The 13,215-nt window shown below is 50.2% G+C and overlaps 1 protein-coding gene and 1 long non-coding RNA gene across 3 annotated transcripts in view; one reads left to right on the top strand and one right to left on the bottom strand.

The window, feature by feature from the left end:
• Window positions 1–10,827, bottom strand: part of ANTXR2 (ANTXR cell adhesion molecule 2) — a 116,669-nt gene extending 105,842 nt beyond the window's left edge. Inside the window, exons 1-3 of one of the 2 annotated variants that reach the window (XM_075750786.1) lie at window positions 10,144–10,827; window positions 9,184–9,255; window positions 5,531–5,602 (exon numbers count right to left, since the gene is read on the bottom strand). In XM_075750786.1, coding sequence (XP_075606901.1) covers window positions 5,531–5,602; window positions 9,184–9,255; window positions 10,144–10,289 — 290 coding nt within the window. In that variant the 5' untranslated portion in view covers window positions 10,290–10,827. The remainder of the gene's footprint in view (window positions 1–5,530; window positions 5,603–9,183; window positions 9,256–10,143) is intronic. The other variant, XM_075750785.1, reaches the window with a different exon arrangement.
• Window positions 901–5,537, top strand: LOC142601600 (uncharacterized). The gene is made up of 3 exons (XR_012835103.1): window positions 901–1,177; window positions 1,751–2,590; window positions 5,357–5,537. It is a non-coding gene; the product is annotated as an uncharacterized LOC142601600 (long non-coding RNA).
• Window positions 10,828–13,215: the final 2,388 nt, after the last annotated feature.

The following is a 13,215-nucleotide window of genomic DNA, read 5'->3' as shown; positions in this document are numbered from 1 at the left end:
AAGCTTTGTAACCGTTTCGGATAATTATTCCGGCGGCAGCTAGACAAACACGACCATGGCTACAAGCTCTCCGTCGTTTTGCTCTGCGAGCTAGTCCGTGAACAGGGGCTGCTGACGTAAGCCCAGCGCGGCGGAGGTCAGGAGAGGTTCTGGCGGCAGCTTCAGCAGCGCCCGCTGCTCTTGCCTCTCTGGGGAACTCTGCCGTGCTCTACCTCGGAGAGCGGGACCTCGCCACTAACGTTAAGACAGCTCGGCTGCAAACGCGGCGCTCGTTTGCTGTGAGGCACGCGGGCCTAGCTACAAATACCGCTCTCCGCGTGGGCCACGGTCTACGCTGAGCTTGTCGTGTGCCTTCAGGGCCTCCCCAAGGCAGAGCGCTGCAGAACTAAATACAGCATTGAAAGCGGACCGTTTAGTAAAGAGAGATTACAAAGCAGCCCAGCTTTGCAAACGACCAAAGAAATCAATTTAACGTAAAATAAAATGGAACAACCTCTCCTTACCCGAGCGTGCGCCGCATTTCAGATTTACTTCCAGGCGTAAACGTAACCGTCCGCCTTTCCGAGTATGAATTACGCCAAGGCAACTATCACCGGCGTACAGGAGAGGTTTCTCTGCGTAAGCTCCATTGCGCCAAGCCGCAAGCTTTTATTTAGGCAACTCAATGGGTACTGGTCTCATCGCTGTTTAGTATTATCTCTTGCTTTAAGTAAGTTTAATTGACATAATGCTAAAAGCAGCGTCGTCAGCAGCCGAGCGCTCGGACGACTGACGTTGTTAGGGCGCTGCCTTACTTTCCTTGCTTAGACAGGGCCACAGACAGCACTCGCTGGCAGCGGAAGACAGGTAATGCTTCCATCTGCTGCAGCAGGATGTAGATCGCATCCCCGTTTGAGCTACAGACCACTTACGAAGCACGAGCCACCTTATCGTCTCAGAGATGCGACGCCGCCTTTGAGAGTAAGAACGCTTAACAGAAAGGGACGGTCGTTTGCCTTAAAGGAAGTAAATGCACGTTCAACGTGTACAAAGAAAAGCTCATACGTGCTAGAAAACAAAGCGTGCCTGGGGACTGAATCTTAAAAATAATTCAAATCCCTGGGTTTTTGGGTTTGTGTGGTTTTTGGGGGGTTTTTTTAGGAAGCAAATTTTCTGCTTTTACATTAGTGCTGCGGAGGTGCAGTGTGGGGATACGTTTTGGATTTGTGGTGGAGACAGCATTGATAATATAGAGATGTTTTTGTTCTATGGACTTATTGTTGAGCAGTGTTTACACGAGGCCAAGGCCTTTTCTGCTTCTTGCGCTGCCCTGCCGGCGGGATGGCTGGGGGTGGACAAGAAGTTGGGAGGAGACACAGACAGGACAGGTGACCCAAACTGACCAAAGGGATATTCCATACTATATGACGTCATGCTCAGTTTATAAGGAGCTTGGAGGAAGAGGAGGGGGGGGGGCGGCGGCGTTCGGAGCAATGGCATTTGTCTTCCCAAGTAACCGTTACGCGTGATGGAACCCTGCTTTCCTGGGGATGGCTGAACACCTGCCTGCCCATGGGAAGCGGTGAATGAATTCCTTGTTTTGCTTTGCTTGTGCGCGCGGCTTTTGCTTTACCTATTAAACTGTCTTTATCTCAACCCACGAGTTTTCTCACTTTAACTCTTCTGATTCTCTTTCCCGTCCCGATGGGGGGGAGTGAACGAGCGGCTGCGTGGTACTCAGCTGCCGGCTGGGGTAAAACCACGACAGGAGGTTAGAACCAGCTGAAATGGTCACGCGAGCCTCAGGCCGTGCCAGTTCGGTTGGGCAAAGGGCTAGCCTCGGATAAAACGCTGCGTCTCCTTTAATGCCTGGGCAGTTTTACCTAGTGCTGTTCTCAGCCCTTCCGGATAGGGGGACAGAATCTTGTATTTCTTTTCCATGTTGTGTTCTACCTATTGAAGCGCTGGAACGTTGAATCGTTTTTCAGTGCGCTGAGAGTATGAGCACCGGCAGGGAAACTGTGGTTCCCAATGAGCATACGTTTATCGTCAGGAACGAGGCGACGTGCTTGCGAGGCAACGTACTTCGTCTCTAACAAATACACGCAAACCAAACGGGTACTTTGGTTTTGCTGCCAAGGAAGTATAAGAACAGGAAAACACACAAACTTGTTAGTGAAACAAGGCAGGGGAGGGGAGGGAAGTGTTCTTTAACAAAAAGAGGGACGGTTACATCCCTGACGAACAGAGCTGTCGCACCGGTTTGAGTAAACCCCGCGCGTCGGCCTTCTAAGATGCGTAATTTGGAGGAGGTTCCTGCTTTCTACACCTCTCCAATACTACAGAGGGCTCGGTATCATTATAGTAATTACTGTGCTTCAAACTTCAGGTGTCCTGCATGGAAAACATGCAAGCGGCTCCCTTTGCTGTGCTTTATACGCTCGGCAGAACACGCTCTCCGCAGATGGCTCGAGTTGAGCAAGCTTCTTGAACCGAAGCGTAGGGTTAGCTCACGTCACAGAGGCTCAAACTGCATGAATGTCTTGCTAGATTATGCGTCTCGGCGCAATAAAGGAAGAGTCAGTGCTCCGCCACGCTATGGACAAGCACGGTACGTTATAGTTGGTCGTGTACCGGGTACGTAAACGTCCTATTTTTCCACCTTCATTAATATAATCTTTCTGTAGCTCCAACATGAGTTTCACCTAAGCAGAGTCAGCAGAGCTAGTCCTGGCCACAGGTGTCAGTCCAGCGCTGCAGAAGCAGGTTTAGAGAAACCTGAAATTCTGCTGGCCAGCATACGGTTGGCCAAAAGAGAGCACGGATGACGTTGTGCCGTCTGGATGACATTCGTAAGTGTATCCGCTTTTCCGGACAACTTGCTTTGCAACACTAGTAGCAAAACTGAGCCCCAAATGTAACGCGCAAATCTTTTGTTTACCACTTAGCCTTTGTTTACCGCTTGGCGTACGGTTTCCGGCTAAACTTCAGAGGGGAAACGTGTATCTCGAAAATGGGATATAACCATTGTGAGAAGTCTTCGCCATCTGGGTGTTATTTTTACTCTGTGTATTCATTATAGCGTTGTCTGTACCGCGGTTAACGGTGACTTAGGCTTCCACAGTCATTCACATAGAACTGTTCCTAGTCACAAAATATTTGGTCATCTGGGGGCTTGGGCGCTATCGTGTGCGTTTCTTTATACCTGCAGCTTTATTATGCAGTAAAAAACAGCAAGAACTTTGTGCAAACAATTAGAAGCCTCAGGCTTTCAAAACAAAAAAACCTTCCCTACTTTGAACTAAGTGCTGGGAATGAATTGTGGTTTGCTGACATCTGCGAATTAGCGAGTCGGCAAGGGGAAGAACATCCCTGCAAGTCCAAAATGCACGTTAAAAAAAACCCTAGGCCATAATAGCCCGTAATCGCACACACGTACACACCCATCCCCAAAACTGCACTGTGCTTTGCATCCTCATCTTCTGCTGGGAACGACGGGAGTTATGCTTTCTAAGTCATTTTCCTCTGCCGACTACTTTAATATTTAAAAGAACAGCTGTTCCAACGGTATCTATCCATTCTTACCTATGTACATATGGGCACAGTTACGAAGGTCTCCTCCTTGGTTCTCCTTAAGTTCATGGAACCATCGTAGAATGGTTTGGGTTGGAAGGGACCTTAAAGATCATCTAGTTCCAACCCCCCTGCTGCGGGCAGGGACACCCTCCACTAGACGACGTTGCCCAAAGACTCATCCAACTTGGTCTTAAACGCTTCCGGGGATGGGGCCTCCACAAACTCTCTGGGCAACCTGTTCCAGTGCCTCACCACTCTTAAGAGTAAAGAATTTCTTTCTAACATCTAATCTAAATCGACACTCCTTCAGCTTAGACCCGTTCCCCCTCGTCCTGTCACTACACTCCCTCATTAACAGTCCCTCTCCCGCTTTCCCGTAGGCCCTCTTAAACAGTGAGGGTAGGGGAAGGGCTTTCCTTTCCCCTACCACGCTCACAAAAGCATCGGCAATCTTGCATTAAAGAAAATTCTCACAAACGAACTCGCTAGAACTCAGGATGGTTCTTCCTGCGCTTTAAACGAGGCTTCCGAGAAACACACGGTTATTTCCATGGCTTAAAGGGTGACACAGACATGCAGTGAACAAGAGGCTTGTGTTGCTCCCTGGCGGGGTTCCAGAGTTCTGCCCGAGCATTTCAAGCGGTCTGTATGCTATCGGCGCTGACTCTCTGTGCTTGATAAGGAATAGGCCCCTCCCGGGGATTAAGGGCCTATTGAAATGGAGAGAAAGGATCTCATTGACTTCAGCAGTCCTCAGAGGAGGCTTAAGTGTCCTCTCCTGACCTCTCTGAAGCCATCTGGAAAAATGGCTTATAACCTTGTCTCTCTGCACAGAGAGCAGATCCAGTATCCAAGTCCGGGTGGGGGGAAGAGAGAACTTGGCCCTTCTCAAGTCAGACCACTTTTTTTAAATGCTAAAACAGGAGAGGCTTAGAATTGAATCTTTCGACATCCTATTTCTAGGATGTCAGCAGACATTTCTGTAGCGTGACACATTTGTCTGTTGTCAATGACAGGTCTCTTGGCTAAGTCATATACTTGCTATTATGTGTTATTTAAAAAACAAAAACAACCCCAAACACAGCACAGTGACTGACTACGGCAGACCCCGTTTTTTTTATTGACTCTACTCAAGGGAGCAGAAAGGAAAGACTACCTCGCTCCCACCCTGCCACAGTTCATTAGAGTGATTCCTAAATGGTTTATCTGCATGTTCAAAATCCAGAAAGTTGTGCAGTGTGGTTAGCTTCAGGACAGAATCCTGTGATTTTAGTAGTTAATCTTGCAACAACCTTTCCTCCACCTGATTTTCTCCTTCTCTTTCCCCCTACCTGTCCTTGACCTATCCTAGCCGCTAATCCTTATTTGCCTTAGAAATCAGAGCGAGCAGCCTTGAATTCCATTGCCTTTGAAAACATCGACTGAAAGGAAGAGTTCAAGCACATCCATAGGTCATCGCGGTGCCAGAAAGATCTCCCACCTTTCAAGCGGCACCAACTCCACTGTTTAAAACTGATTTTTTGAAGTCGTGTTATGAAAACACAAAATGAAATACTTACCTTACGTGAGATTACGGGAAACGCCAATTTACCATTGTATGCCTTACTTAGACGTGAAAAAATACCAAAAACTTATCCACGGACGCTGCTTTGCAAAACTAACAGCAAGAATCATTTATCTAGCTGTGCCAAAGAGGATGCAGTCACACAGAGATGAAAATGGTACTCGTTGTGCAAAGCAGTCGCAGAGTTCACGTCAAGAATTGATTTCCCGTCGTTCTTCTCCTTCCTTTTTTTACTAGGCTTTCCATTGACACGTTCACAAAATGAAATCCAGGTCTGCGCAGAGGCTTCACGACTGGCCACCGCTTAAAGGTATCGGTTATTGTTCGGTATCTGTTACCGTTCCTCTGATTTAGTTAGAGCCCTTGGTGGGGGAGGAGGGAAAGGGAGAATTAAAAAAGCAGTGCACTAACCTGTCTCCAGTTAATGGCATAATGACGTGTGCCTGGGTGGAAAATACGATAAACGATAATCTCATCTTGGGGCTTTAAAAAGAGGGAAAGAGGAAAAAAAACACATTTTAGACAAATGAAGAGAAATGTACAGATGCACAGCATTTCATTCACTTATACGTGCTTCGTTAGTATCACCTTCATCCTCCGCCTTCCAAAGAACATACTTTTGAAGTACAAAACCAGAATGAGAGGGGAATTAAAGGATTTCTGCCCATCTACTCCTTACCCAGATGTTTTGACAATGAAGTAGGAGAATTAGTATTCTTTCTTGCCCGACTAGACTCCAGATCAAGATGTGCTAAGCTTAAAGGTTACGATCTCATGTGACCCAACTGAAAGCGAACTCCATAGGTTGTGATCTACCACCATACGGAAGGCAATACATCCCTTTATGTTTTCACGGTTGCTGGTGTTAAAAAAAAAAAAGTCAGGGGCATAGACTCGGGCTACGCTCTTGCTCCGGGGTACTAAACCTGGACACATTCAAAAGTCAGTTTCCCCTCTTTAAAGGTTGATCCTGACACAACGTAAATTTCAAACCCTGCTTTTTGGTCATAAAATCATCAAAGTAAAAAAAAAAAAAAAACCAGTACTTTAGAGATGAATCAGCCATAGACTCTTCCAGAACGACTATGTGTTTGTTTCGGAGACACGCTGTGACACTTGGGATCAACTTCCAATAAAATATCTGGGGAAACGTCCTTATAAAAAGCAATACCGTATGAATTGATTTTACTAAGGAATTCAGTATTTTTTTTTAAGAAGCTCACCTGTCTCTTCCAACACGATTGCGAGGAATTATACGTATCGGGGGAAAATGCGCAAGAACTGCTGCTCTGGAAGCCTAAGACGGTAACTTTCCTAAGGTAAGCTGTAACAAGACCTCTCCTGCCTGCTTCTAACTTTTATTCATGACAGTTTCGATATGTTCAGTAATTTTATACTTCACTGTATACGTGTGTGCTGTTTTTGGCTGGGATAGAGTGAATTTTCTTCGTAGTAGCTAATAAGGAGCTGCATTTTGGATTTGTGCTGAAAACGGCGCCAGTAACAGAGGGATCTTTTCGTTACTGCTGAGCAGCGCTTACACGGAGTCAAGGCCTTTTCTGCTCCTGACGTCGCCCTGCCAGCGAGCAGGCTGGGGGCGCACAAGGCGTTGGGAGGGGACACCGCCGGACGACTGACCTCAACTGACCAAAGGGATATTCCATACCATACGATGTCATGCTCAGCATATAAGGGCCAGGGAAGAAGAAGGGGGGGGGGGGAGCACGCGTTCAGAGCGGTGGCGTCCGTCTTCCCAAGTCGACGTTAACGCGTGATGGAGCCCCGCGTTCCTGGGGATGGCTGAACGCCTGCCGCTGGGAAGCGGAGGTCAATTCCTTGGTTTGCTTTGCTTATGTGCGTGGCTTTTGCTTTACCTATTAAACTGTCTTTATCTCAACCCACAAGTTTTCTCACTTTTTACCCTTATCTGATTCTCTCCCCCATCCCACCTTGGGGGGGGGGGGGGGCGCGGGGGGAAGTGGCAGTGAGCGAGCGGCTGTGTGGGGCTTCGTTGCCAGTTGGGGTTAAACTCTGATGACGTGTATCAGCATTGATTCATCAGGTTAACGTTAGCAAAGACATAACACTAGTAAAGATGAATGACCGTACATTTTCAGTTCCCTTGTTAGTGATGCAACTTAACGTTATTGACATCGTGAAAACACAACTACTGGGCAAGTCTTCGCCCAGAACTGCACGGATCCTGGATTTAGGATCCAGTGTTGCAGTCTGTCTGTAAGGCTCTGAATACAAAAAATCTGAGATGCTCTACATTAAATTGTAATCTAAGAGGTGGGATTATCAGTTGTCTTAGTTGCTGCAAGCAGTTGCCAAACAAAGAACAAGTACTTGCAATCCCAATTTCTGGTAATTACATCACCCGCTAGTCCAAGTAATGTGGCACTTCCCTACCCGGAGATGCAACTCTCTGTGCGTGATAGCTAAATCCTAAGTTTGAGGTTAACTTGTCTGTAGGACAACCCCAAAACTGTCCTTTTCACAAGACATCCCAATTCTGTTCCGCTCTCCGAGCACTCGGACGCCATGACGATGGAGGAGGACCGTATGAATGCAGCCGTTAGACCTGACAGCCCTGCCACACGCAGGCCTTTCAGAACTGTGATAATGAGCATGCGGTACCGTTACTGCAAACGTGCACGTTATGGACGAGTCAAAATAGAGAGCGGTTGCGCTGCCGTGAATTAATTTTTTGAGGTGAGGACAGGAGGAGACTGCTACCCATTGGTTCTTTGCCTTCTTCCCACAACTGCTCTCTTCAATTTAAGAACGGGCAAGGTCGAATGACTCCATGCCCTATTCTGAAAGCGTACGGAGGCCTGAAGGCAGGACAAAGCCTCGTCAGCTTTCAGAGGCACTGCAGCCCCATCAGCGAAACGCACGGGGGAAACGTACTGTCGAGGCTCCCACACGAGCCCGACAACCATCGTGCTGCGAAGGGTTTGCGCCACCTAAGGCCGAGCGCTCGGCACCCAGAGGCCGAGCGAGATGCTCGCAGGTTGGACTGTCTGACTCTGCGCCATAATTGATCCTCCTTTGGCGTAAAAGGTTAGCGGAGTGACTTGCCAACTCAATAGCTTGCTTTCAAGTAATGCAGCCAGGCCACTACACGACTGTTGCAAAAGGGAGTGTCATTTGGCCTGAAGAGGTGATGAACTGGAGCATTTACACTGAACGAGCACCGCCCTGTCAGTGCTGCTTTGGTATCCTCAGGCTTCTTCCCCCCCCCCCCCCCCCCCCCCCAAGAGCTTACAAGATAACTTTCAAAAGCTTTTATCACTGACTTGGTTTGTAGAAGATTTGCTTTTTCTAAGATGAATGAAGACTATATTTCATTATGCAAGCCTAACTGTATCCCTTTATTAGCAAACCAAGATTATATTTGCCTGCTGCACTTCATTTTCTTCAGCAAAACTTAGCACGACACCTATGTCTGTGTCTTTGAGGGGCTTCCTTGGTTTTATTGTTTGGCTTTGGAGGTTTTTTTAAGCAAAATGCTGCATCGCAGTAATCCTGGCTGTTTGTACGGAGTACAGTTAGCCGGTATTTACAAGAGCCTTTTGTGGCAGACAATACTGCTGGCCAGTTACAAAGTTGAGTACACGTACGTACAACAAATATACCGTTAACATGGCACAAACTGCCTGAATGTTTGAGCTTGAAGGATACTCCCTTCCTTTTGATCTGCACCTTACATTTACATATATACAGGCAGGTATTCAGACTGCCCCCTTTATGTAGATCTCTAAAAGCAATATACAAGTACTCCATCAGAAATGAGGCATGTGGCGTATGAAAAAAAGAAAAAGTTTAACTCTTCATCAAGTTACATCTGAGAGTAATTGTAGAGATTAAGTACTTAAAGATGCATATTACCACCTTTGTAGTGAGCTCCAAACATGAGGAAAATGAAGTTTCCGATATTTTCCAGCAATACGGGCACGAGCAGCCAAACTCTTAACGTGTTTGTGCACCGTATCTACGGAGCTTCCAAAAGCATGGGTTTTTTCCAACATATTATAGAAGTCACAAGGAGTAAAACGCACCTCACAAATCGTTCCGTAAGCTGATTTACAAAATCAAATATTTCGTGCCAGTTCTGTGCTACGCTCCCGGATCTGAAAAGAAAACAAAAGCACATGAGTAGGCCTTATTTAAGGAAGCCGGGCACGGAAGGGTGACATTTTCAGTGAGAAATTAGACAATATGGGACTACTTGCTTCTCTAATTATTTCAAGTTGCCGCTACCCCCGCTCCCCGTGATTTTCGTCACGATTTGTCCAGCTAAGGCGCGGCAAAATGCACGCGTTAAACAGCACCCCGTAGTCACAAATACATAAACGATCTTGCCGTGAGGCCCTGCGGCATCGGTTCCCCACCAAACCCAAGTCCCGGCTCCCCCCGCAAACGCAGGGCGTGCTGAGGGTGATCTGTTCTGTGCAAACTTCACCACAAAAACATGATAATCAACAGCTGTTGAGGGGGAGGGGTGGCAGATGCTGCCGGTCGCTCGGGCTGCCTCGAAAATGTCCACCCCTGTGCTTTCGGTCAGGAAATGTCCCTTCGCTAAAATCCTCGGTCCCGCGAACTTCACAATTTCCACGGGCGCGGGGCGGGGGGGAAGCGGGAATCAAACCCGCGCCGACCCTCCCCGCCACCCTGCAGCGAGGCCACAGCGAGAGCCGAAAACTTTCTGCGCGCCTCCCCGCGCTCCCCGCTTCAACGTGGACGTTACACCGACCCCCGCCCGCGGCGCTCCCCCGGCTCCCCACGCACCGCGGCAGCGGCGGCGGGCGGCCCTCAGCCCGTAACGGCCGTCAGCCTGGAGCGGCCGTTACCCGGAGCGGCCGTTAGCCCGTAACGGCCGGCGCGCGCCCCCACAGCCCGGCTGTCCCGGCGCGCGCGGCCCCTCCACCCCGCGACGCTCCGAGGGGCGCGCGCGGCCGGAACAAAAGCCGCGCCCGGAGCAAAGCGGCGGCGGTGCCGTTTCCCCGCGCTCCCCTTACTTGTCCAGCACGAAGTACATGTCGAAGGCGCCGTGGCACGACGGCTTCTCCGGAGCTGGGGCGGCGGCGGGCAGCAGCGGCAGCAGCAGCAGCAGCAGCGCCGGGCCGCGCGGGGCGAGGCGCCCCCGGGGCACGGGCCCCGCCATGGGGCCTCGGGGCGGCGGGACGCGGCGGCGGCGGCGGCGGCGGCGGCAGCGAGGGGACGCCGAGGCCCGGCGCTGCCGTCCTGCCGCTCAGCGGGCGCGGGCGGTCCTGAAGTGGCCGCCCCTCGCCCGCCGCCGCGGCTCGCCCGGCCCGGCCCGGCCCTCCCCGCCCGTCAGCGGCGGCGCCTGAGGCGGGGGCCGGGGCCGGGCGGGCTCGGCGCGCTCCTCTGCGCCTGTGTGGCGCGGCCCGCCTCCCTCACCCGCTCGGCTTCGGCGGCCACCCGCAACTTCGACAATGGCGACCCCGCGGCGTCCCCCCCCGCCCCGCCGCCTCCGCCGCAGGCACCTCCCCGACAGGCGGCGGCCTCGCCGGCGGCCCGCGCCTGACCCCGGGTTCGCGTCCCCGGCGGCCGGGCCCGGCGGGAGCTTTCCCCCGCCCTCCGCGAAGGCAGGCTCCCGGCGTCGTGGGGTGCGCAGGCGGCTGCTTTCGGTGCGACTCTGTGCTTTCCGCTCCCGCAGGGCCAGCCCCGCTTCGCGGGGCAGCGGTTGGGAACCGAACGGGGAGAGGTGACGGCTTCTGCGGGGCGAAGGCTCGCCGTGCCGCCCCGCGGGGCGGGGGCTCCCGCGGCTGGGTGAAGCCCACCCGTGGAACGGTCACCGGGGGAGCAGGAACGTCGCCTGCCCGGCTTCAACTTGGGTTTTCTGCAAAGTTTAAAAAGCCCATAAGAGCTGACAAAACTGATTGCGACATGCTAGGAATACGTGATGCCACGCTAACAATGAAAACGCGTAATTAGAACAAGACCCGTGGCTCTCTAAGCTTTTCGTGCTCGGGAAGGGCAGGCAGCTTCCCTTTGACCTTCCTCTAACCCGCTTCCTCGCTGGGATTTGATACTCAACCTGTGCATTAAGCTAACGCATGTCCACTACTCCTGCGAGGCATCAGGAACCTCCTCGGGTCCTTTTTTAAAATTTTTTTTTTTTTAAATAACTCTGAGTGTTCTTTGCCAGGGGTGCTGAACGTTGAGCGTTTTTTTCTAGAGCAGCAGCCAGCTGAAAGCTGTTAGAATGCACGTTACAGCCATATCTGTTAGCCATTTTCTCCGTGTTAGAAACCGGCTACAAGAGATCCAAACTGTTGCTCTGGGACTGCGCACGTGGTAACCACCAAAATGTACTGATTTACAATAGGCTTTGCGAAACTAAATATAGAGCAGACATTTGGTTTGCAGCATAAGCTGGATCCTTCACGGTGAACATGAGGCGCTGTAGAAAGCGTCGCTTTATGCTGCGAGAATATTATCTTTTGGATTTTTCCATCTGTGGTTTCAGATTTTCACAGGAAGTTCAAACATGCTTAATAACCTTAAAATATTGTCTGAGGGCTAAAAAGATGCGTGAATTTTCTGTGAAGAAAAATGCTAGTCACGTGATAAGCTGCATAAACCAAGATTATCTCGTAAGTTAAAAATAAATGTCTAGCCTCTATGTCTTTGTTTCCTTTCTGGAGTTTTCTCCTCGAGCGCTGTGTGACAAGCAATTAAGAGGACTGGAAATAACATTGGTTTGGGGTTTTTTTTCAGCATTTGTGTGCCCAGTGCTTTGTTTCAATAGCATCTACTTAGAGCGGCTTTAATTTACGGTGGACTGCATTCGCTGCTACGATGCGTGGAAGCTCAAGGCGTGGGGCTCTCGAGCACCAGAGACCTCAGGAGACTTCAAATTAGGACCAGACTCGGGATTCTCTCTCGTAACGTGTTGAGTTACATTTTACTGGCCAAGTAACGTGCTAGAGCTCTCAAAAGCCTGTCTCCCAGCATAACATCAATCACAGGAGCAATGAGACAATAAGGCTTTCCGACTGTGGAAAGATAAAACACAGTTCAGAGGTGCCCCGTGCCTTATGACAAAAAAAACTTGTTTCCTTCACAAGCTGACAGTTCTGCCTTGAGATGGAAGTGGTCGGGGAGTGAGCAATTTACCCGAACAAAAATCCCCCAGAAATTACTGGTTTCCACCATCATCTGCCAAATAAATTATTCATGAGCCAGTATGAGTTTGTGACTGGCAGTAAGCTGTCATGGCCTTGTGCCTTTTATGAAATTAATGTTTTATGGGACTGTGTAGAGGATATTACCTGGAACCCTACCATTTGTTCCCAAGATGCTCTTTTTTTTTTTTTTTTTTCCCCCCTCATAGTAACTATCTCACTTCTTAGGTGGACCGTCTTGTTTACATTTCGTTCTCAACAGTCACCGCTCCGTTGTTTTTAATTTTATGAGAGTTCCTTATGCTGCTAGGCATCCTGCTGGCGTTATACGGAGGTACGGGGTTCAGAAACCTACCTGCGAGAAACGCTGCCGGCGTCGGCGTTGCAGGGCACGGCCCCGGAGTGCGGTAGCGGGCCTGATGCACGGGGAATACAGGTGAGAAGGAGGGCAATGATCCTGTCAGGATTTATATGATAAGTACGTAAATTTCCCAGCAGCGCGTTTAACCCTCCGGGCACCGAACCGCAATGCCATGTCTTAACGGCAGGTAGTCCTTTGCACCGGGAGGTGACGCAAAGCGCGTCTTTGATTCAAGAGGGGGTCACCAAAGCAAAGTTTCAAGGAGAAACACATCATTTATATTTCCCCCGGCAAGAACCGAAGTGATGTGGCTATTCGGACAGCAGGGCTTACTGCAAGCTTCCATCATGGGATCTCTCTTTTACGGCGGATGTAAAGGCTCGCATAGTGCTCGGGAGAGTCCCGACAGCTTGAGCATCATTGATAGGTGAGGAAAATACACTGGCGGGGGTGGGGGGGGGGCTGATATTCATTACCCTCGTTGAGCCTCCGTCTCTCAGTCAACATCTTTCCTGTTCATGCATGATAAAATACAAGAAGCATCCTGCGTCAGTCACGCCAGCGGTGAGCTGGCAAAG

The sequence above is a fragment of the Balearica regulorum genome, chromosome 4 (genome assembly GCF_011004875.1).
Source record: "Balearica regulorum gibbericeps isolate bBalReg1 chromosome 4, bBalReg1.pri, whole genome shotgun sequence".
In the NCBI taxonomy this organism is placed as follows: Eukaryota; Metazoa; Chordata; class Aves; order Gruiformes; family Gruidae; genus Balearica; species Balearica regulorum.
Note: the sequence above shows the minus strand (reverse complement) of the source record. Positions and strands in the feature narration are given on the sequence as shown.